This window comes from Ylistrum balloti, unplaced genomic scaffold, assembly GCF_031769215.1.
Source record: "Ylistrum balloti isolate Yb309-2 unplaced genomic scaffold, AGI_CSIRO_Ybal_v1 Utg370420, whole genome shotgun sequence".
Classification (NCBI taxonomy): domain Eukaryota; kingdom Metazoa; phylum Mollusca; class Bivalvia; order Pectinida; family Pectinidae; genus Ylistrum; species Ylistrum balloti.
In genome coordinates, this window is record NW_026782284.1 from 451,726 (window position 1) to 479,192 (window position 27,467).

The 27,467-nt window shown below is 37.2% G+C and overlaps 1 protein-coding gene across 1 annotated transcript; it reads right to left on the reverse strand.

Moving 5' to 3' along the window:
• Window positions 1-3,072: 3,072 nt before the first annotated feature.
• On the reverse strand, window positions 3,073-27,459 carry LOC132554675 (outer dynein arm-docking complex subunit 4-like). The gene is made up of 11 exons (XM_060218986.1): window positions 27,337-27,459; window positions 19,981-20,112; window positions 8,920-9,079; window positions 7,976-8,031; window positions 7,386-7,689; window positions 6,224-6,712; window positions 5,695-5,902; window positions 4,913-4,999; window positions 4,074-4,270; window positions 3,382-3,450; window positions 3,073-3,230 (listed from the first exon to the last, which is right to left on the reverse strand). The coding sequence occupies exons 1-11, from the start codon at window positions 27,457-27,459 to the stop codon at window positions 3,073-3,075; spliced, it is 1,983 nt and encodes a 660-aa protein (XP_060074969.1).
• Between the last annotated feature and the right edge of the window lie 8 nt (window positions 27,460-27,467).

Here is a 27,467-nt window from a genome sequence, read left to right on the forward strand (position 1 = left end):
CACTGCATCACATGTACTGTAGGCGTCTATGTTTTAACTTCACATCAACTTTATCATGAGCATCGCTGAAGATTTTATTTTGTACCACAGACATCAAATATTTCTTCATCTACAGTGTTTTTTTGAAGATTTTATTTATCTTAAGTAGTATATTACAATTGTATATTGTCTCAAGTCAATTTTGGCTGGATAACGGTACCTGTGTGTCCTTAACTGATGATTTATTTATTTCTTATAATATCATTATGTGACAGATAAAATAAATTGTATTGTCTTGTGTTGTATTGTATTATGGTGTGTTGTGTTGTGTGTGTTGTGTTGTATTGTGTTGTGTTGTATAGTGTTGTATTGTATAGTGTTGTATTGTATTGTGTTGTATTGTGTTGTGTTGTGTGTGTTGTGTTGTATTGTGTTGTATCGTATTGTGTTGTGTTGTTTTGTCTTGTATAGTGTTGTGTTGTGTGTGTTGTGTTGTGTTGCGTTGTATTGTGTTGTGTTGTGTGTGTTGTGTTGTTTTGTCTTGTATAGTGTTGTATAGCGTTGTGTGTGTTGTGTTGTGTTGTTTTGTCTTGTGTTGTGTGTGTTGTGTTGTGTTGCGTTGTATTGTGTTGTGTTGTGTGTGTTGTGTTGTTTTGTCTTGTATAGTGTTGTATTATGTTGTGTTGTATTGTGTGTGTTGTGTTGTGTTGTGTGTGTTGTATTGTGTTGTGTTGTGTGTTATGTTGTGTTGTGTGTGTTGTGTTGTATTGTGTTGTGTTGTATAGTGTTGTATTGTGTTGTGTTGTGTTGTGTGTGTTGTGTTGTGTTGTTTTGTATAATGATGTATTTTGTTGTGTTATGTGTGTTGTGTTGTGTGTATTGTGTTGTGTTGTGTTATGTGTGTTGTGTTGTGTTGTTTTGTCTTGTATAGTGTTGTGTTGTGTTGTGTGTGTTGTGTTTTGTTGTTTTGTCTTGTATAGTGTTGTGTTGTGTTGTGTTGTGTTGTGAAACACATTAAGTTGATGGACAGTGCTGATGTTTTATTGTCTGATGGTCAGCTCATGACTCTATCCTCGATGGAGGAACATGAACATTGTGTTTTGCTACAAGATAAGTGGGTGCCTCATTGATAGTAGTGGTGATTCACATTGGCTGCTCTATCGAGAAATGTTACAAATGAACTGATCTACCAATCTCTTTGATAGAAAATTTACACGACTGCCTATTTTAATGTGATCTTCAGGAAAACATTCCACATCATTTCGGGAGTATTTTTGTTGTTATTGTTCACTGGTGTGTAAACAGCATTGTCTTATAGATATTTTATATGATGCGCGTTTCTGCGTTATGTTGAAATACCTGTGAAATAAAAGACAGATAACTTCACTTTTATCTTATTTCTAGCATTTTTAGCACAAAGACCTCATTACGTTATGATACACGGTGTTAACAGAAGTCGGTAAAATAAATTGTTTCTGCACGAGTTATTTCCCTTCGTACAAATATTTTAGTTAACCATACAGCACTAAAACTTTCAGTAATCGATTCTAGTCAATTGTCCTATCAAACTACTTATAGTGGTGTCTGTGTCCAGCATCACAAATAAATAGAAATAAATGATACGTTAAACGATGTATATTTCAAATCATTGTTTCCTGTATTCTACTGTGATATAAATATGAAGACGGATCAAACTGGGTGAGGGTAACGTTGCGGTTGGTTAGATGGCGTAGTGGTAACGCGCACGTCTTTCACCTGTACGTACGGCACTCGATTTTCCGTACAAACGCAAAGAGGTATGGTGTTACCTTTATAATATTACAATGGTGTCATGTTTTAAATATGAACTAAATAGTATTATCTCGGTGTCATTTCTTTTAATATCAATTTCATCATATTATCTTGGTGTCATTATCTAAAATATAATTTCGTGATGTTATATTAGTGTCGTTTTGATTTTATATGAAAGATAAATTGGTGGCATTTCGCATGATTTGGTGGCATTTCATTTTCATATAAACTATGTCTTTTAGATAAATTGGTGGATTGACGGATGAATGGGATGGATGTGTTATCAACAGACAGAAATACGAGTGATATTTTCCCTGGGTATTTAAATAAAACATTGACAAGTTCATTTATGATGTTTATTTCTGAAAATAAAGCTTCAAAAAGGAGAAAAATAACAACTGCTTGCAGGGCAAATATATCGATAGGAAATCGTGTAGAGAAATGGAAAAACACAAAGTCCAAGGTTCCACACAGCTATCCTAATGTCAGTATTCACGTGACGTCACAACCATCGTCTCGCGAGCGTTGCCGTTTATTCCTGTATCGAAGTTTAAAACAACATGGTTTATCAGACTGTACAAATCGAGGTAAACGACTGCACATCTTAAGATGTATTTCATCAAACTAAAATCATCCACATATTTCAACAAGAAACAAAACCAATCATGGAATATTATATCTTGATAAGCTGTACTAAATCCTAGAATTAGTACATCAATATACCCTTTAGGATAAAATGGAAATCGACGTAGGATTAAATGAACTTATTATTGTAAAGTCATTAGTTGTGTACACTAATGTTCCAGTAGCCTCATCAGATGTTAAGTGCTACGTAATTCGCACATCTCCAACCATTGCTTTGAATATCCTCAGAACTCTCAAAAATAATTCTTAGAAATACTTACATAGTACTTATCAACAGATTGCATATAATGCCGAGTGATCTTATAAAACCCAACAACCTGTTAAAATGGATACCAATATAATGTAACACGATGTAATTGAACAAATGAAAATTCCGAGACATTACCACTCGTCGAAAATGTGAAGAAAGCATGCTGATTTCATATTTTCAATACAAACAGAGGAAAAGAAAATTTTCAAATCCCTTCTTGATCATAATGTTTATATCGACAAAGCAATATTTTCTCGCTTTGACTATTTCATGATGCCAATAAAATATCAATGGCATGCCACCTAAATCCATTGACGTAATTTAGTGACGTCACGCTTTCCTCTAACTTAAACTGTGATCGTAGATGGCAAACGGGTTTCCCGTTTATTCCTAGGATTTTGACAATCTCAACTTTCCACCATAACTGATCGTGCGGAGTCGGACGCGTGTGAGGACGGTGGATATATGTCACGTGACTCGGCCTGACCTTTTCTCGACTTGTTTGCCAGTTTCTTGTTTACGTCAATGAGAGCACGGTTCATCGCTTCTTCAGCCTGCTTGTCACCTACAAGTAGAAAACGAAGGATATTTGTCCGACTTACAAAAGTGCATGACCACTTTTAATTCAAACCAAAGCGTGTCGAAGTTACAGCTATTTACTTGCTATGAGATCACACTTAGTGTTTCACAATAATTGAAAGTACAATCAAACTTACCCAGTGACTGCGCATGTGTCAGTCCGGCTTCAAAGGAGTTGTAGGCATCTTGGAATTTTTTCATGTTTACTGAAACAAAACAATTAATGAAATACTTATTTCAAAGACTGGTGACGTTACGCTAACGTTATAGTTTTGTTGACATAAAAGTCTTCACTGGTTGCAATATTGTTCACGGAGCTCATGTAATCAAATGATGTCACACACACACACATCTTTCATTGTGATGTAATACCAATGACCAGAGACATGAAGTCGACATGACTTCAAATGTCCGTTATTTTACAATATCTGCATGAATTGGTTAATCAGTTGATACATAGAATTCTGAATTTGAATGTAATTATGAAATTCTTCATACTATATATATATATAATTATAGAACTATAGAAATAGTACATTGTACAAGAAGTTTGTGTTTGCAGTAGTTACAATAACTAGTATTTAGGGATATGAATAGTAAGGGATATCATAAGTCAGATACCGATTGTGGTTCTTCAGATGAACATAGAGATTTCAATTTTCATGAAATAAACAACCCTTTTCACCAAATATTCCCAAAATAGCATTTACAGCTACAAATGTACACCAATCAGATATACTGAGGAAATTGGCGCTCTTACGACTGTACAGCACAAATTCTAGTCCGCCGGTACAGACACAACTATACTTCATGAAAGTGTCTTACTCACCTTCAGAGAGGCCGATCAACACGCATGCCTGAAGCTGGAGACGCTTGTCATCTGCTTCCTGTCCAGTCTCCAGTGACTTCCGGCCAGCGTCCCGTGCATAGGAGAAGTTGTTTAGCATGAGGAAGCAGTTTCCTATGTCATGGAATAAAGCGGACGATTCCGCAGACGTCTTGCATAGTGGTGCCTTCATAGTATACCTACAATGTAAACAGCATGATGAAATGTATCTTCCATCCAGGATATTACAAATGGTTTACATAGATGTATAATATATATATATACAGTATTAGTAATACAGTGCGCATGCCTGACTATACCGAGAGAAGAATGTATCATAGATGTAATCTACTTTGTTAAACTTGCAATTACTCAGGGGAACATACGTAATTCATTTTCTTAATACAGATACAAAACGTCCTTAAATAACATGATTTTTTTTAACGAAATGCGTTTTCCCCTTTTTACTTTTCAGAACCTCGTTTTAACTGGCCGCTGTGTTAGGATTTCTAAATACCTACACGTCGCGCATGCGCAAATACATTGCTTACACTCTCTGAACGATAATGATGTGAATCAGTGTTGGGTCGCTCCTATTCTGTTTTATTATTATAGTTTTTTTTACGTTTCCAATCAAATAGGTATGCAAAATATTATAAATATCAGAAAGTGCACAACTTTTAAGAGATATATGCATCATGTGATGTTATTATCAGTTATGAAATTAATATCTAATAATCTAGTCCCTTTAAGTAACCTATATAAAACGGTAATGACAGTAGATAGTTTCTGTAAAACGTTTGAGATTTGTATAGACATGATAAGTATCATTATTTACTTACATCTCTAGCGCCCTGTTGTATTTCCCCTGTAATGTATAGGTTCGGCCAAGGTTTCCCAACGCCCTATAACGGGCTACCTTAAGGTCACTGGGAAGAACAAAAGACATTTTATTATGTGAAAGGCTGACGTTCTCAAAACAACGATTGTAACACAATATGAATTGTAAGATACATGATACAATTAGAATTCTTTGAAATTATCATCAGATTAATATCATTTATATTAATTATATGTAGAATAATAAAATTCTTGTATAACCAAATGTGGTTTGCAATAATACTATACTTTGTGAATTAAATGTAGACTAATAGTATTCTGGCATAAGTTTATTACCTCTAACAAGTTATCAAGTACTATCTGTGTTAATGTATTCGTTGCAGTGGAACCATGTCATTTAAATAACTCACAAAATGTGGTTAACACTAACATACATCGTGATAACACAAATAGAGTAAACATTCTACAAGAACATATGAGTGATGAGATTATTTTCTATTGGAAAAATACATATTGAACCTAATCTGGAGACAATGACACTTTGAAATTTTTTTATTAGTTTTTTTTTTTTTGGGGGGGGGTGTGTTTGTTTTGTTTTTCTCTTCTTTCAGGTTTTTTTGTGTTTGTTCTGAAATGTAAATGGCAAATCTATTAGTTCTATGCATATATCTGCTCTATTTCAGATAAGAAATAGTTGGTGATCCTTAAATGTGTGATATATCAGAAATCCCTTGTAATCGTAATCTAGAGATGAAAGAGATACAAATTCCATAACGATCATTACCATTTCTCGCCAATTTTTAGATCAACAGTGTGGTGTTTTAGCGCTCGTGTGAAATCGGCTGCATTTACAGCAACGTTACCAAGGAAACTGTTGAGCAAACCAGTCATTTCAAACTTTTCTGGAACATTAGCGTCAGAGTATTTTGCCAATAGTTCAAGCCCGGCCTCACACTTTTTGACGGTCTCCGCAAATTTTCTTTGTGCAAACACTGGCGGTAAAAAACAAACAAATGAATTAATGCGTTTTTTTCTCTCTTTCTTTCTTTTCTTTCTCTTTCTTTTTTTTATCTACAGTTTCGTCACCGTCAGCTTGTACTAGAAGAAACTACGCAAACAATGGAAAAAGATTTTCTGCTATTTACAGTTTTACAGTTTTGTTAAACGGATTTTCCATTTACGGATATGGACGTCTAGATTGGGTAACCCGTCTTTATCAAAATCCTAAAACTATAATCCAATAGACGGCTAATTTCCGATAACATGTAAAGTCAAACATGTACACTTCTCTGTATCACTTTGTCAATACTTACTTGTATAAATAATATCCAGTTCTCTTTTTAAATAATCCGTCACAGCTTGACCTTTAGATTTCGTCTCCTCCTCAGTTTCCTTTGAATCGGTCGAATCTTCATTCTCTTCGGCAATTTCCGTCATTCTTCTTGTACCTAGATCCAAACTAGGGTTATGTGTTTCAAACTTGAACTCCAGTGTTGTCGGATCTGGCTTAAGTTTCGTTCCCTTATCGGGCTTTGTGATTCCTAATCTGGACTTAATTGTCTTAGTTTTCCAGCTCATTCCGGAATCCCCGGATTTCCATGTTGTTTTCGACTCAGCTGTCCGAGCTGTTCCGAGTGTATCTACCGACAATGAACTGCCACTAAATCTACTCGCCCGTGATTTCTGAAGAGGAGGGGGAGGCGGAAGTGGTCCAAGTCGATTCCAGTAGTGGTAGCGATCGTACAGGAAGTTGACAGCATCTTCAGCTTTGTCCTGTATCGGACTTCCCATACCTCCTACGGCTAAACAAACCAATAAAGAAATTACCCATATACCGACAGAATCTGAATCCAAACTCAAGTGGCTTTATTAACGTAAGAATTCTTATGAAATAGATATTTGAATACGAAACCTTAAAGAAGATTGTGTTGTCATGTCTTTAGTTTACAACTACCCAATCAGAAACAAATTTAAACATTAGCAATCCCGGGTGAGTATATTTTGTTCTGATATACTTCTGTACTTCACAAAAAGATCTTAACTGCATCTAGCAATACCTTATTTTTCTATATGCATTTTTTCTTGGCAAAATTGTACATTGTGCCTCCATTGTTTATATGATATAAGGACAACATTCAATATTGCATAATAAGTCCTCTTCATGCTTAACACGATGAAATACAATATCATCAAGACCTTGATAGACGAAACAAAAAGGATGTTTAAGTATTGATCAAGAGACTTGCTTGCAACTGATGTTTATCTTAACTATTGTCTCACATTAATATTTAAACAGAATAAACATGGGCTGAATTACACGGATATATGTAATATAACTATTGAAGAAAACATGCCTGAAACAGAATGACATTATGTGAATGTTACAACAATTACGGGACGATAGTGTTGCAGAAATACTTGGATGTTGATATATTCGGTGATGAAGGGGCACGGACTGTTTATAAATATACATACCTGGAAACACTGTATTATTAGAAAGTTTTTCCAAATATTTCTTATCCTTATACAGCTCTTTCAGTGTCGTTTTCACCATCTTGCTCTCGGGTCGCTTTTCTTCTTCATTAAGGGTGGCAACCGAAGTAGATGGCGTTTGGGAAAGGTTTGGAAGTGACGTCACACGTGGAAGGACGACCGTTGGTGTTTTATGGATCCTAATTAGCTGGCAGAGTGGACGATCACGAAAGGATGCGCTTGGCTTTGGCAAATGTCTTGTTTGACTTTTTGTTTTGTTGTCAAATACAAACGGTTTGCTTGTCGGCTGAAACAGTTAAAACGAAACTAGACTACGATTTCCTACTACGTCATATCATTATTATAATTGTTGTTTACAAATGTACCAAATGATCCACTTCTATGAAAGGACTTCTTACAAACACCCGGTGTTTCCGTTATTTTCTGTACATGAACGTCCAATTTGATTATAGATTTTCAATTGATTCAGAAGAACCTGAGTGATAAAAGAGAGTATTTTTTTCTTTTGTTCTCCACCTCTAAAGAAATGAAATGTGATATCATTATTGAGATTGAACAGTTCTTATATCTACCGCTTTGTGGACAAGGTATGTCAAATCTCCAGCCTGGGTAAGCTTCATTCTTTTAGCTGCAATCAGAGAAAAGTGTTATAAGTCCTTCAATCTAATATAATTCATGTTTGTATTTACATACATACATTGACCTACATATTACCTACATGTACTTGACCTACATATCACCTACATGTACTTCACCCACATATTACCTACATGTTACCTACATGTACTTCACTTACATGTTACCTACATGTACTTCACCCTACACGTTACCTACATGTACTTCACCTACATGTTACCTACATGTACTTCACCTACATGTTACCTACATGTACTTCACCTACATATTACCTACATGTATTTCACCTACATGTTACCTACATGTACTTCACCTACATGTTCCCTACATGTACTTCACCTACATGTTACCTACATGTACTTCACCCTACATGTCACCTACATGTACTTCACCTACATGTTACCTACATGTTACCTACATGTACTTCACCCTACATGTTACCAACATGTTACCTACATGTACTTCACCTACATATTACCTACATGTACTTGACCTACACATTACCTACATGTATTTGACCTACATGTTACCTACATGTACTTGACCTACATGTTACCTACATGTACTTTAACTACATATTACCTACATGTACTTGACCTACATATTACCTACATGTACTTGACTTACATATCTCCTACATGTACTTGACCTACATGTTACCTACATGTTACCTACATATATTTGATCAACACATATAAGTACCAGCCAAAAAAACATTGTTGTGCAATTGAACGGTTGTGCTGAAAATCAGTTCATTTCGTAGAAATTTTAACTTGAAAGACATAAAATGTAACCTATTTGTTATATTTATTCGTTCTTTATGAAAGCTTCATAGTAAACATTATACACAGAATGTTCAGTGAACACAAACAGTGATTACATTTTTTGCGATTGCCCTTTGTAATGAAGTGATCAGCCTTCTTTGCGCCCTCCTGGAATGCCGCACTTTTTGGGTAATGTTTGAGTCCCCTGTTATAGTACACGAGTGCCATCTCGTAATTCTGTGTCTTAAATAACACTTCCGCTTTCTGTAGCAGTGCCTGAAATAATAAAAAAAATAGCTCTTTTTGTAACAATGTCTAAAAAGAACAATAAAAAAACAAGACGATACCAACTTGTCAACATGATCATAATCCATACTCAAATTCCATAAAACTAGGTAGAAGGGAAATAAGACCGGGTGTTCCGGAAGATTAAGCGTTTTCTGCTTCATCGACGACATCCGCCATGTAAACATTGGTCAATTCAAGTAAATAATGTCACGTTCTTAAATGAAAACAAGGTATACAACAACGGAACCAACAGGCAAACTAACGACCATCAAACACGTCCACCTTCATATCATACAACGGAACCAACAGGCAAACTAACGAGCATCAAACACGCCCACCTTCATATCGTACAACGGAACCAACATGTAAACTAACGAGTGTCAAACACGTCCACCTTCATATCGTACAACGGAACCAACAGGCAAACTAACGAGCATCAAACACGTCCACCTTCATATCGTACAACGGAACCAACAGGCAAACTAACGAGCATCAAATACGTCCACATTCATATCGTTCAACGGAACCAACAGTCAAACTAACGAGCATCAAACACGTCCACCTTCATATCGTACAACGGAACCAACAGGCAAACTAACGAGTATCGAACACGTCCAGCTTCATATCGTACAACGGAACCATCAGGCAAACTAACGAGTATCAAACTCGTCCAGCTTCATATCGTACCAAGAATTGCTATATTTTTCAATGGAATCACAACATGTTCACGTTTTTAGACATAACATGATATACATACATGTATAAACAACATTTTATCTGTATGTAACTACATTGTATATCTCGTCAGAAAATTGTCGGTGTCATTGATATATGTGCTGGACAATGTGTGACAAAACTGCCAATGTCTACACCAATGTTATTATCGATTGCATAACGTTCTGTTTTAACACACTTCATATCAATGTCATCTAATTACATGTGTTTACTATGTATTCGTAATACAAAATCAATTTCGGCGGCCAACTCCTGGTTTTTCTTCTGTCAAGGCTTAATAAAGAATTGTAAAGTCATTTCCTACAATATGAAAGATCAGGGAACTCGCCAAGGTAACAATGTAGAACATGTTCTATGTACACATGATCGATTTTAAAATTACAGCATTCTATCAGTAAGGAGAACGCATCACACAAATCACACACGGGGCTATCACGTCACACAACTCACACACGGGGTATCACGTTCCACAAATCACACACGGGGTATCATTTCACACAAATCACACACGGGGGTATTACGACATACAAATCACACACGGGGGTACCATGTCACACAAATCACACACGGGGTATCACGTCACAAAAATCACACACCGGTGTATCCCGACATTTAAATCTTACACGGGGTATCACGTTACACAAATCACACCTGGGGGTATCACGTCATACAAATCACACACGAGGGTACCACGTCACACAAATCACACACGGGGTATCACGTCACACAAATCACACACGGGTGTATCACGACATATAAATCTTACACGGGGTATCACGTCAAACAAATCACACATGGGGGTATCACGTCATGTTAACGTCACACAAATCACATACGGGGTATCACGTCATACAAATCACACACGGGGTATCACGTCACACAAATCACACACGGGGGTATCACGTCATACAAATCACACTCGGGGTATCACGGCATGTTAACGTCACACAAATCACATACGGGGTATCACGTCATACAAATCACACACATCGCCATATCACACACGGGGTATCATGTCACACAAATCACACAACATTTTATACAAATCACACACGGGGGTATCATGTCACACATTGTCATACAAATCACACACGTCATACAAATCACACACGATGGTCATCACACAAATCACATATATCACGTCACACAAATCACACACGGGTGTATCACGACATATAAATGCCGGGGTATCACGTCACACAAATCACACATGGGGGTATCACGTCATACAAATCACATACTATCGCCATACAAATCACACACGGGATATCACGTCACACAAATCACACACACACACGGCATACATATCACACAATGTCATACAAATCACATTCACATGTGTCACACAAATCACATGTATTCATACAAATCACACACTATCGCCATACAAATCACACACGGGGTATCACGGTCACACAAATCACACACGGGGTATCACAGCATGTTAACGTCATACAAATCACACACGGGGGTATCACGTCATACAAATCACACACGGGGGTATCACGTCATACAAATCACACACGAGGGTACCACGTCACACAAATCACACACGGGGTATCACGTCACACAAATCACACACGGGTGTATCACGACATATAAATCTTACACGGGGTATCACGTCACACAAATCACACATGGGGATATCACGTCATACAAATCACATACTATCGCCATACAAATCACACACGGGATATCACGTCACACAAATCACACACGGGGTATCACAGCATGTTAACGTCATACAAATCACACACGAGGGTATCACGTCATTCAGATCACACTCGGGGTATCACGGCATGTTAACGTCACACAAATCACATACGGGGTATCACGTCATACAAATCACACACTATCGCCATACAAATCACACACGGGGTATCACGGTCACACAAATCACACACGGGGTATCACGTCATACAAATCACACATTGGGGTATCACGTCATACAAATCACACACGGGGGTATCACGTCACACAAATCACACCCGGGGGTATCACGGCATGTGAACGGCATACAAATCACACACGGGGGTATCACGTCACACAAATCACACACGGGGGTATCACGTCACACAAATCACACACTGGGGTATCACGTCACACAAATCACACAAGGGGTATCACGTCACACAAATCACACACGGGGTATCACAGCATGTTAACGTCATACAAATCACATACGGGGGTATCACGTCACACAAATCACACACGGGGGTATCACGTCATACAAATCGCACACGGGGGTATCACGTCATACAAATCACACACGGGGGTATTACGTCACACAAATCACACACGGGGTATCACGTCACACAAATCACACACGGGGGTATCACGTCACACAAATCACACACTATCGCCATACAAATCACACACGGGGGTATCACGTCATACAAATCACACACGGGGGTATCACGTCATACAAATCACACACGGGGGTATTACGTCACACAAATCACATACAGGGTATCACGTCACACAAATCACACACGGGGTATCACGTCACACAAATCACACACTATCGCCATACAAATCACACACGGGGGTATCACGTCATACAAATCACACACGGGGGTATCACGTCACACAAATCACACACAGGGGTATCACGTCATACAAATCACACATGGGGGTATCACGTCATACAAATCACACACGGGGGTATCACATCACGTCACACAAATCACACACGGGGATATCACGTCACACAAATCACATACGGGGTATCACGTCACTCAAATCACACACAGGGTATCACGGAATGTGAACGTGATACAAATTCATCTTATATATATATCTATGATATGTAATAACCATTCTGTTAAAACGATATTACGCTGGCTCATTATCAGTACTGTAACATAACAATTAGTTCTTTCCGATACAATTTCACTATAGAGGTGTAAAATAATTGATTTTTGAGATCACAATTAGAACAGATTTATTACACAGTACGAATGAAAAGCTCGTGTCATAAAACAACAGCAAACATTTCTGATAAACTTAGCTTTATATCAAACTTCAGGTAAGACCTTGCAAAAAATCTGAAATGATGGCTGGACTGTGGTCACCGAGACACAACATGCTGAGATAACGATTTTCATACGTCAATTTCCATTTCAAAGTTAATTATGTATGAAATATTAAATGAAATGTCCATGAATTTGAAACTAACGATTTATTTCTAAAAGTTTGTCTGGTATTTGTAAACATTATGAGCATGAATTCCGCCATCCTTTACAAGACATAGAAATGTTATGGTAGAGTGTTGGACAATTGTGAGTTAGTGGGAATGGATAGAAGCACCCTAGATAAAGGCTTACAATATGATTAGCAGGTTTTTATTTATTTAATTTCTCTTGTTAATAACCTATATCCACCTCACGAGAAGTCAGTTACTGTAAGATGGTTGTTACAGGTCTTGTGACAAGTAAGGTGTCGAGTTAAAATCGATAACAAGGACACTCGTTATGTGTAGGAATGTCCTATATTATCTACCTTCATGTAAGACGCATATTAAGTAGTCTTATACACGATCAATAGTTAAACGTTTGTAACGGAACTGTCTCGGTCTGTAGCAACATTGATTACACACAAGCATTGGTTCAAACAACTGGGAGGTCGATAGACAATCAATGTGTCAACCAAATATATTTTAATTATGCAAATATGTTCTTGTGATATCGAGTGTAAAGAGAAACTGGAATTAGCACTAACTCCGAGCTCAATTGTTATTGGATGACACGGAAAGAATGAAGGAAACGCGTCTTAATTCCTTTGGAAAGGTTCACCATCAGATATATACAAGAAGTACATCAGAAAATGTAAAAAATGTTTATGATTTATATCTGTTACAGTATAAGTACTTAAATCAAACGCAAATAGTAAAACTTAACACGAAAAAACATATCAATAAGATACGGATAAAAATAAAGGTAAGGTTGGTATAGAATGTACCGACGTTTGGTTAATGTGTCAGGATAACTATCCCTAGTCATCGCACGACAATCTAGACAGAATCACGTGACCACTAAATGTCTAAACATTTCCAGCTATATTCCTTACACTTATTACACCAGCAAAGCTACCTCGGGGAACTTTATAATTTCAATCAGAAATTTAACCTTTGATGCACAACGTAAAAATAAGACATAAATCAAATTTCTGACTTTTCAGCATGTTCTGGTTTAGCTTCTTATTGTTGTTTGGTGCTCGTTAGTATGCATGCTTGTATCGCTGTTGTATATATCTTATTCTCATTTTAGAACGTGACTTTACTTAATTGAAATGACTGGCAGGTGAAACAGAATAAGGGTACTCTTCAAAACACCTGTTTTTATTCTCCTTTTTCTTCTTTTTTTCATGTTTTTTTTTCAGTTTTATTGAATTTGAGATTATGGTTATGTTCACATGTTGGGATTTTTACAGATGCTCAACAATGGTGAACACTGAAAACTAGCTCATGCGTAGTTTATCAATGTTCACAATTTCAAAATAGAATTGATCTCTATATGTCACAAACTGCATACGTTATAAGTACGCCAAACTTCGTCAAGTTGTTTGAAGTAAGGGTATAAACGTTACTAGTTGAATTTAATATACTGGTGATTCTGTTAAGAAAAGCAGCGATCAAAGTTATGTTTTACGCCCATTAAGGGTTTAATCAGTACCACAATACAATGACTTGCGATTCAATTCAATTATAAAGCGTTTAAAGATGTCTTTATATCCAATTATCTGGTAATATGATGTCACCATAAACATTAACAATCTTATCACAGAACACCATTTAAACTATAATATCATTGTCGTGTCATGAGCAGCAATGGGCTAACGGTGCGAGGGCTGAGAGGACACCAACTTGACTTCTGCCCTCACTACAATTAATTTAAACAAAACAACATTTGCTGCCATCTGTGACCCCTAAAATTATTTGTGGTGGTGTTACAGCTGTTGTTGTTGTCGTCGTCGTCATCATCGTCGTCGTCGTCGTTTGTTGTTGTTGTTGTTGTTGTTGTTGTTGTTGTTGTTGTTGTTGTTGTTGTTGTTGTTGTTGTTGTTGTTGTTGTTGTTAAACTCACCTCTTCGTCCGGGTCAGTATAATCATCCTCACTTAATCCGTCCAGTACGTAATCGTAACCACTATATCGTTGGACCCAGTTTATCGTTAACTCCGACATCTTGTCAGTAAAAACACTTCAAATATTCGTCTGTCTGTGTTGTATTTGTTATTTCAATTTGCCCATTTCAAGTCTGGTGTTTATTTCATTACCGCAATATTCTTTCACTTCAATACTTATTTCCTCCTCAGTCCACCACAACTTGGTTTCAATCACATTCTTTCTCTTCGATTGCAGTACATCCAGGTAATCTAACTTACTGTCAAATAATTATACATTTTCGATATATCTTTTACACCAATTTTCATTTTTCAATTTGTCCTTCGTTATCCCAAGATCATTCAAAATCGTTTGTTGAATTTCCAATGGTTATGCCCGAGGTAGCAAATCGATTTGAATTCCTGGCACGAACACGAGTTTTCTGGCTGTGAGATTTTTGTTGGCCAGTCGGTTAGAGCTATCTACACAAGTAAAAGGAACTGGGATATATGTCACAGCGTTGCCTGTCAATGTCTCAAACACTAGGCTTTAAGGTGATGTATACAAAACACAAACTTCACCGCCGCGTGTCAGTCGAATACAAATTCACCAATAAAAAGGGCTGGCTGTATATGTTTATTGTTAAAGTATATTCCGCCCGGAGAGTCCAAGACGTGATAACTCCCCGTCATATACACACACGGAGAGTCCTAGACGTGATAACTCCCCGTCATATACACACACGGAGAGTCCTAGACGTGATAATGGTAGCATTAATGGTGTAGAATGTTCTGTTACTCCCGTCATACACACACGCTTGCAGCAGATATCTACTGAACCGGATCGGAATGGATTCCTCCACGAATAGTTGAAAAGTATTTATGAAGTATACAAAATCTCTAGTGTTATTATGTTTTGTTATGTTTATAGCGATAATTAGTTTTCTTTGGCTGTTCATGTGGGTCTTATTTGCCACATTTCACGGTACAAAGCACCCGCACATTACATAGCATTATATTCCTGAATGACTTACCTGATGAAAGTTTTGAAAAGCAGGTCCATGAAGATTTACGGTTAATTATCAATTAATGAAATAAACAATTTGACATACGATACCTACAGTTTAGTGGAGACGTCTGAAGGACAGTGCATACACCTTTACAAAGACATACATGTATGTTAGTCATGAAATCGTTTGGTTTATTTTTGTCCAAAACGATACAATGTGTTACTATAATCTTGTTGAAACGAGGTGTATCTTTTACTTATAAAGAACACAGTCTGTGTGATTATCCCCGGGATTCACACTTAATTAGTCTGTTTGGGGTCGGTAAAATTATCATGTATTAATATGTTTTAAAAATGGCAAAGACATTAAAAGATTCTTTCTTCTTAAAAAAGTATATTAAATAAATCCTTGTAGTTATTTAGGTTTTAATAAGGTTATGTTATTATATTGTATCAAAAAATATTTCAGACATAAGTTTATAAAAATAGAACTTTGAAATAAAAACAAATACATATATATAACTGCTTATTAAATAGGATAATGATCATCTCATGTTCTGTGATGGACGTGTAAGCCTTTGAATACATCATTTAATATCTAACAGGGGTTAGTCATGGTTGCCTGCCCACCATTAAAAATGGATTTCAATATTTAAAGTCCCCTACTATTCCTGTTAACAACATCATGGAGTTTGCACTTTAATGCTTTTCACCTGTATGTGATAAGACATTTTAATATCTAGGTAGATCATACTGACCTGAAACGCATTTCGATTTCAATCTATAATATAATACCTATTATTGTTAAGTGTGTGGCTGAAAGCTTCAGATTAAATTCAAGTACATATAACACAGATTGTATACCTATAAATGGTAGTATTTGTATGTGTTCATTTACTGAATGACTGGAAAATTTGGAAATCGATAACACCAGAAGTATATTGTCGCGTTACCACAAACGATATAATAAAATACTGGAAATTGTTTTGCACAATGAAGTCGAACATTGATTTTATAGCGAATGTTGGGTTATTGTCAGGAAGAACAGTCATCTTTCCGATAAGGCTAAAAAGGTACAACTATGAATTATATCAATCAAAGCACGATTTAATTAAAAAATGTGTATATTAAAGCAAATGTTTGTTTCGATACTTACGTATAGGGTATCATGGCACGACAAAACGACAATAGTAACGGAGGATTCTGGACTAACAATGCCTTACAATTTACTAAGAAACAGTCTATACTAGCTCCGTCAGGTCAAGCAAGTTTAAAAACCAAAAATACAGCATCAAAATATAGAATCAATTTAACGAAACGCTTATGGCCAGTTTTTGTAAAAGAAAAATTAAAGCATGTAATATTCTGTGCATTATCAGTACCGCCATATTACCGCGCAGCATTGAACGTGGTACATATATTGCATGATAATAGGAGGGGGATAGACTCTCCCCCCCCCCCCCCCCCCCCCCCCCCCTTTTTTTTTTTTTCAAATTCTTGCTTATTTCTCATGTCTCTCGTGACGTAGACTCAGCCCTTTTATGGAAGGTTATGGGTTACATGTCACAAGACCTTGACACACCATAGTTCTTATCACGATAAATGCTACGCCCTGTCTGGCGCTCATTACTGAAATGAATGCACAAGGAAAAATGACTTCCGTTCCTGCATCAGAACAGTGGACACGGGGATATGTCTTGCAAACGAATCTAAAATATAAACTTTGTTTTACAGCACTTGCGAAACAAGTTATTTCGATTCATGACAATCACTATTGTTGGTCCAGATGTAAATGCGCAAGGGGCCTTACTGTGCGAGGAGACCGGAGTGCCGGTGGAATATCAATGTGATTTGACAGGTGATCCCCTACCCTTTAATGTCCGTTCCGGGAATCGAACTCCGAACGGCTAGGTGAAGGCGAGTGCGTTATTAAAGCGCTAACCGACCAGTCTTTGTGTCTGCGACATGACAAGTAAATGGCACCACAAGGCGTACCTTTACAGTAAGCAACCCAGTGCAGAAGGGCACTACCCTTAAATGACCTTTATGTAAAACGCTGGATATCAAAGAATTTATTTATCTGATGCCCAGAAATCCAAATCTCTGTCTCACGATAGTGATGTTTTCAGCTTGAGTCAGAGTGTCACGGAGTTGACATAACGCCGACTCTTTCCTATCGCCATCCTCTGTTAAATGTACACCATGTTTAATGGCCAAGTGGTTCCGTTTTCAATCCTGGGTCCTTCACAATAGTTGTGTTTGCTTTGCCTATACTCGTGACATTACTGGGTGATGTACATTCAATTTTCTTTAATGTATGATATTATAACTGGGTGTGATTCTTTGTCTAAGTTTAACTTAACAGGCGATATCCGGGGTAAACGGGTTTTCATAATCTTCTACTGTGATGTTCTGGCGTGTCTTTGACGATTTTTTAATAATGTGTTCCATTCGTAAACATATGTCTGGTGGAGATTTCTCTTCACCATCATTACCAGTATATATGATCATAATTCATAAGGAGGGTGGCACCATGTGTTTGAGACTTCCAATGGTTGATGACTATAAGAGATTAGACGTCCAATGGTTGATGACTATAAGAGATTAGACTTCCAATGGTCGATGGCTATAAGAGATTAGACTTTCAATGGTTGATGGCTATAAGAGATTAGACTTTCAATGGTTGATGACTATAAGAGATTAGACTTCCAATGGTTGATGACTATAAGAGATTAGACGTCCAATGGTTGATGACTATAAGAGATTAGACTTCCAATGGTTGGTGACTATAAGAGATTAGACTTCCAATGGTTGGTGACTATAAGAGATTAGACTTCCAATGGTTGGTGACTATAAGAGATTAGACGTCCAATGGTTGATGACTATAAGAGATTAGACTTCCAATGGTTGATGACTATAAGAGATTAGACGTCCAATGGTTGATGACTATAAGATATTTAACTTCCAATGGTTGATGACTATAAGAGATTAGACGTCCAATGGTTGGTGACTATAAGAGATTAGACGTCCAATGGTTGATAACTATAAGAGATTAGACGTCCAATGGTTGATGACTATAAGAGATTAGACGTCCAATGGTTGATGACTATAAGAGATTAGACGTCCAATGGTTGGTGACTATAAGAGATTAGACGTCCAATGGTTGGTGACTATAAGAGATTAGACTTCCAATGGTTGGTGACTATAAGAGATTAGACTTCCAATGGTTGTTGACTATAAGAGATTAGACTTCCAATGGTTGATGGCTATAAGAGGTTAGACTTCCAATGGTTGATGACTATGAGAGATCAGACTTCGAGTCTAATGTACATACATGTATAAACAAAACTGTTCCCCAGTAAACGTTTAAGCATATTCTCTTTTCCAAACGGCACAGCGGTTATGTCCTCCGAACTGACATAGTTCGTCTGACATACACCATCAATATTTTTGCTTTATATATTTATTTATTTTAGATGTTTGCTGCTGCTATATTATGACATCCAATCGATCTGCATCTAGGTATGAATTATTTACAGTAAATGATTTTGAAAAAACAGATAAAATGCTAATCTATGATGCGGATGTATTATCCATGTGTTTGAATGGATTCCAGTCTGGAAATATGTCACGATCATTTTCATATTTCGAGGAGACTCCCTGGATTGGAGAACTTGTGGCCTGGAATTTTGGATTTCGAGTTGTCGATTATTCTGTATGTGATTCCGTAAATACTGATAAATGGTATCATCCCTCGGGGAGGCGAATCCATAACAAACAACTTGACTTACCTCCCCTCCGTCATAACTGACAAGGAGCAAGACTGGCTTAAAAGATGGTCACGGATTTTGTCTTGGTGAAGACATGGGCATAAGGAAGGCAAATATATATATAATTCATAGTGTAACATAAAATAAGCACTTGATTGTAAATTTATCCAATTTTGGCCGTTTTAAATTTCAAATAATGGAGTATCCTGTGTGTTCTGAGAACAAACGGAGTGCCATGGGGATGAGGAGAGAGTGAACTCACGAGACATCTTACCTCTTTGTCCAAGTTGTCGAGGTGAAGGGCCGTATCAATATCGTCTGTCGCCTTTCTGATCTGGTTCAGCTTCAAGTGACACTTTGATCTGTTGATGAGTGATTTCACGTCAGCTGGGTCACAGCGTAACGCCTACAACCAGAATAGAACCTTTGTAAATACACAACCGATACAACATTAATGTTATGAACAGAGTGGCTACCCGTTATAGTCAACAGTTGTCATTTCGTTTTTTTTTTTTTTTTGTTTTGTTTTTGTTTTGTTTTTATTTTTTGCGGAAACTTAATTTTATTTATTTTTATTTTATTTTATGACAGTTACCTTATGTGTTTACAAAGAGATAAACACAAATCAGGTGTGGATATCATTATTTTTTATTTTTTTTTAATCTAGTAACCTGATCTATATAGTTTGTGTTGTCAAACACTGGTATTCCGGAACGGAACATCCGACCGTTGACTTGTCAATTAGAACAAGCTTCACTAGTAAGCAGACGATAAAACAAATTACATATTGAGGAAGTTTGAAGGAGTTGTCCTTCTTTAATCTATATAATTTTTGTTTGTTATCATTATTATTCAAAAATGTACCAAAAGCCAACAGCTTAAGTAATCCTTGTGACGATAAAGGTCGTTTGGCAATTTTTTTTCACTAGTTTTGAATGTTTCCTATCGGCATATTTAAGTACATGCATTTCGAGACACAATTGACATATTCTTACAATCGTTCGCAGGTTAGCGGGGCTCTTTCGTGTTGGAGATTGTAATGATATTACGGATTAGGTTAATCCACCTGTTTAAAATATCTGTCAGGTTGGTGGATCAAGGCTAGTTAACAAAATCACTTAATCCCTTAATACAAAGAATCTACATATACGACAGATTATAACCCCTGTCATTCAATACTCGAAGGTTTTAAAGTCAATTTTATAAATAGGAGGAATAAATGGTGTTAAATACAGTTTAACGAATACATTCAGAACATCACAACAGTTAGTATCTGTAAACAAGCGATACTACCCACCCACACCGTCTTAAACTAAATGTGATTCATCCTAACTATTTCTATGACGTACTACAACTATGACGTCACCATTTTAATTTACTGGAGCACAATCTACCTCCATAATTACAGTGACGCTTAGTATTGTAATGTTAATACACAGTGATAAACCGTTGTAGTGAAATCATTAAGTACAGATATATACCTGTAAGTATGTAGTAGCCATTGTACGAACATCACGTGTACGAGTATGTTGAAAGTCGACTACTTTTACAATATTTCTGAACGTTCATACGATCCGAGTCCTCCACTCCCATTTTGATAATGTCAATAGATGTTTATATTCATAATTAGAATTCTACATCTTCCCCCTCATCGCTTTATAATTGTACAACTCGACCTATGTAAACCTCACTTTCCAGCGTGTTTGATGCAGTATGGAATCCATAGAAAGAAATGGGACGGAGGGAATATTCAATCATTTGTGTAGTCTTGCATTTTCTTTCTTTCTTTCTTTCTTTCTTTATTTATTTATTTATTTATTTATTTTATTTATTTATTTATTTCAGCATCCACGAGACAAACAAATTCGGGTTATCATCTGATTACTTATCTGTTTATAATCAAAATATTTCTTGAAATGTCTTTATAACATTATTTATTTTTATTTATTTTTCAACTTTCGAACCCTTTTCGTTTCCTCGTAATCACAAAAAAAACTATTGTGTTTCAATAGTATGGGTGTTAATATACTTGTGAGTATGTACGTACACATTACGTGTTACGTGTGTGCACGATTCAATGAGAAGGTCGGCCATGTGACCCGTGACAATGTTTTACAAAGATTCGATCTAATTGTTCAGATTACAGATACGAACTCATAAAAACTCTTTGTCTGATAAAATCCCACACCAAATCGAATCCCCAAGTGGGAATATTCTCACGGCATTGTACGCTTTAGATCTAAAACGAAAATACTAAATAACTGGATTTATTTTGTTTCGTTTATTTCAATACTTAAACATATCATACAGTGTGTATTTAATAAATATTTATAAATTTCAACAGCGACTTGATTTAAAATCAATTTGACAGGAAGTATCATGCCGTTTATGCTTTGAGGCTAAGCCTACACCAGAATTGAGTTATTTTCGGTATTATATAAAAATTATCTGTTCGTGCTTGGCTTATCGTCTGGATTTCTAGCTCCTGTCCCGATAGAAGACAGAACATGTTTTATGTGTTTTTTACAGTATCATGTACACCTTGTGTTACACTTATTCTACTTATTCTTAAGCGATCGTTAACATGGCTTTATTATCATTATTATTATTGTTATTATCATTATTATTATTATTATTATTATTATTATTCTCATTTACGAAAGGGAAATGATTTTTTTCTTTTCCTTTTTATGATGTTACTTAGTTAAACATGAACATTGTAATGTAGAAGACGGTATTTATGTTTTGTAATCCATAAGGATCCATCCATCTATTTTATATACTATATATATTGTATAAAAAGATCACGGGTAGTGAGTACATGATGAACTGTTTGACAGCACGTGCTAGATCACCGCTTCCTAATTAACGTCACTAAATGTCTTCCTCTCCCTATAATATCTTCTGTTTCAATGAAAGTACTGCTTATGAATGTCAAAATTAAGTGTACAAAATCATTTCTCCTGTAGCTGTTCGAAATGACTTTCTAGATCAAATTTTGTTGAAAAAGGTATAGTTTATCGTTAGATATGACCTTTTCAAAATGTACCTAGAGAAAGTGGACAAAGTAATATAGATGAAGGTTTCCGTAATGCTGTTTGTTTATGCGGGCTTTTATTAATCAATATGTACTTATCGCTATCACTGTGATACATTCCTAACATCTACCCAGGTATCTCTGTTAGTGGAATCGTCGGGAGTTTATTCCTGACTGTCTTAATTTCACATCCACTTATATTTCCTATTTCGCTCCCCAGACAATTATATTTCTAGTCACCTTCCACTTCAATTTCTTATTTCCCGCTATTCTAACGTCATCTTACACGCCTGTTAATTAATAACATTCTAGCTTCCCAAAACGTTACCAACATCCAAAACGTTCCGACATCCCAAAACGTTACCAATATCCAAGAACGTTCCGACATCCCAAAGCGTTACCTACATCCAAAACGTTCCGACATCCCAAAGCGTTACCTACATCCAAAACGTTCCGACATCCCAAAGCGTTACCTACATCCAAAACGTTCCGACATCCCAAAGCGTTACCTACATCCAAAACGTTCCGACATCCTAAAACGTTACCTACATCCAAAACGTTCCGACATCCCAAAGCGTTACCTACATCCAAAACGTTCCGACTTCCCAAAACGTTACCTACATCCAAAACGTTCCGACATCACAAAGCGTTACCTACATCCAAAACGTTCCGACATCCCAAAACGTTACCTACATCCAAAACGTTCCGACATCCCAAAACGTTACCTACATCCAAAACGTTCCGACATCACAAAGCGTTACCTACATCCAAAACGTTCCGACATCCCAAAACGTTACCTACATCCAAAACGTTCCGACACCCTAAAAACGTTCCGACACCCTAGAACGTTATCGACATCCAAAACCTTCCGACATCCTTGACCGTTCCGACATTCCAAAACGTTCCGACATCCTTGACCGTTCCGACATTCCAAAACGTTTCGACACCCTTACAGCATCCCGACATCCCAAAACGTTCCGACATCCTTGACCGTTCCGACATTCCAAAACGTTCCGACACCCCCAAAACGTTCCGACACCCTTACAACATTCAGACACCCCAAAGCGTTCTGACATCGCAAAAACGTTTCAACATCCCAAAACGTTATTGATATCTCAAAACTCCGTTCCGACACCAAATTCCCAACATCCCACCATCATTCCTCATATTCAAACACTCAGTTACCACTATCAACTACTCTCGCCATTCCATCATCGCGCCTCATACAAACTGAACCCTATACATCCCCTCTAAACAGTTCATATCATCCATATCAGTGTACCACCAACCACAGTATCATTACCCTACACTGTGATCCCATCAGCTCTCTCTGTAATATCCGATATTTAAATTATACATAGAACATTGAAAAATATGAAAAAACCCACTTTTTTTTATAATATTTACATACCTGATAGTGACGAAAACCGGCGCCTTGAATTGATTAAACAGTACCCCTCATTTCACTTACAGATTTACTTCAGAGAGAAGCACACATCATACACTGCTGTATGTAGGTAGGTATAGTAAGAAATCTTTTGACACATGCTATCCACCATAAATGCCACTGTGTTGATACATTAATTAAATTGAACTGAGACGTATATAATGTACACAGTTTGACAAATTGATATACAAAAGGTGTGACGTACAGGTGTATATACCTGTATAGGTATACAACACACCTGTATCAAACTTCATTGATATAGACCTGTTTGTACAGGTAATATAAAGGTTTCACAAAGTTTACAAATACGAAGTCCGGTGGAATACAAGTGTGCTTAATGTTCCCTCTATCGCCATGAATTCGGATTTAACTAAGACTTTTTTATCTACAACTTGCACAACAAAGTATGAAATTCTGTACATATTTATTTGATATTGTGTGTATTAACATAGGGTTTTGGCATTTTGCCTCGGTACATTTATAAAAAAAAAAAATCCCCGTGATTCCAAACATAGGACCATATAAAGCACTTTGTGGAAAATTCGTATATTTTCGACAGAAAAACAAAAACGCAGAAACGCATGAATTATCACGTTATTTCCTTGAGAAAAATTTTACATTTTAATGTTTGATATTAGGGGTCTGTTAATAGCATACGTTGATACTAAATTTTAATCGTTTACCTCATCTTTTGCAGTAATGAAATCGCTATTTGGGATTTAAATTAAATGGCTTCTTTTTCTTGTCACTTATACACAAGTACAAGCTTTAAACGAACTCTAAGTTCACATGTGAACACACATATGAATACCAACTAGGAAAAGTGTTTTTATTCCTGTGTGTACAACGTCTGTATTTTAATCTTATTACTTTTTCTCGTACGTCTTAAACATGATTTTAAAAAGGTTTCCCAAATATCTATGATCCTTACCTAAATAAACTCAGACATCCCGACACAAAGTCATCATAATGTAATCTTAAGTCAACCATCATACCAAGACTCCCCAAACACACCAAATGTCGATCATCCATTCACTACTCAGAAATCCCCTAGTAAGACGAATCCAAACGTAAACCGGAAGTTGATCCTTCTCACACTAGGACGTTCAAACATAAACCGTAAGAGTATCATTAATTCATCGAATCTAAACAAATAAACCGGAAGTAAATAATTCCAACATCAAGACATCCAAACACGACCAGGAGCCAGTCACTCATACACCAAGACATCCAAACACGACCAGCCAGTCACTCATACACCAAGACATCCAAACACGACCAGGAGCCAGTCACTCATACACCAAGACATCCAAACACGACCAGGAGCCAGTCACTCATACACCAAGACATCCAAACACGACCAGGAGCCAGTCACTCATACACCAAGACATCCATACACGACCAGCCAGTCACTCATACACCAAGACATCCAAACACGACCAGGAGCCAGTCACTCATACACCAAGACATCCAAACACGACCAGGAGCCAGTCACTCATACACCAAGACATCCAAACACGACCAGGAGCCAGTCACTCATACACCAAGACATCCAAATACACCAGGAGCCAGCCAGTCACTCATACACCAAGACATCCAAACACGACCAGGAGCCAGTCACTCATACACCAAGACATCCAAACACGACCAGCCAGTCACTCATACACCAAGACATCCAAACACGACCAGGAGCCAGTCACTCATACACCAAGACATCCAAACACGACCAGCCAGTCACTCATACACCAAGACATCCAAACACGACCAGGAGCCAGTCACTCATACACCAAGACATACACCAAGACATCCAAACACGACCAGGAGCCAGTCACTCATACACCAATACATCCAAACACGACCAGCCAGTCACTTATACACCAAGACATCCAAACACGACCAGCCAGTCACTCATACACCAAGACATCTAAACACGACCAGGAGCCAGTCACTCATACACTAATACATCCTAACACGACCAGCCAGTCACTCACACACCAAGACATCCAAACACGACCAGCCAGTCACTCATACACCAAGACATCCAAACACGACCAGGAGCCAGTCACTCATACACCAAGACATCCAAACACGACCAGCCAGTCACTCATACACCAAGACATCCAAACACGACCAGCCAGTCACTCACACACCAAGACATCCAAACACGACCAGCCAGCCACTCACACACCAAGACATCCAAACACGACCAGCCAGCCACTCACACACCAAGACATCCAAACACGATCAGCCAGTCACTCATACACCAAGACATCCAGACACGACCAGGGCCAGTCACCCAAAAATGAACCGGATGTCGACTATCCGCACACCGAGATGTTCCGAAACAAACTCGAACTAAACCATTTTTACGACGACATGTCTTTGATAAACAGCTCACTTATCAAATCGGAAGGTGACTGTTTAAATTGGTTATTGATGAAATGTGATCCTATAACCTTACAGGTACATATCTAACGAACTCTTGATTATAATATTACAAAATGGGACAAATCGTTTTTACCTTACAAGAAGTTATATTCACCACAGGGACTTGGGCACGAGTTCCCAATCAACGGTCCATAAACATATATTATAGCGTACATTTCTATAAACCATGGGCTGGAAAGTCGTGTCATGTCCAAGTGATATTAGGGTTATATGATAAAATGCGTCCATTTTACAATGATTTAAATAAATGATAGAAAGCCTGGTGAGGAATGTAAAAAACGGATTTGACCCGGAATTATATTCAGTGCTTTACATTATCGTATCACCTACCAGTTACAAAACAATAGAAATGTTGAGTCGACATTAAAATAGAAATGAAAACTGACCGATATGAAGCATGGTACATTTACTTATTAGGAGCACGATTTGCGTTCATCCGCTAAAGCACACTTCTGAACAAACAAATATGTGCGTCTTGGTATAATACAGGTTAGTGTTTATAGTAGAAGAGATTTGTATTAGATAGTATTGTGACAGTTTGATTTAAATTCAGGTTACAGTGCTGTCTCGTTAAGCTTCCCCTGACGTAAGGTTCTTTAACAGGGAGAGAATCACAAAACACACGGATAAAGTAGATTTGTAATATATAGTATACATATTGTAGTATTGCCTACATAACATTCACTATAAACACAAACCATGTTATACAGTTGCAGGGCCGCCTTGTATTTGTCCCTCCCCAGAAGGTCATCACCATCCTGCCGGTATAACGCCGTTAACACTTCCTTCCGTCTCCGGTTGAAGTTGCCACTTTCAGCCATTTCTCACA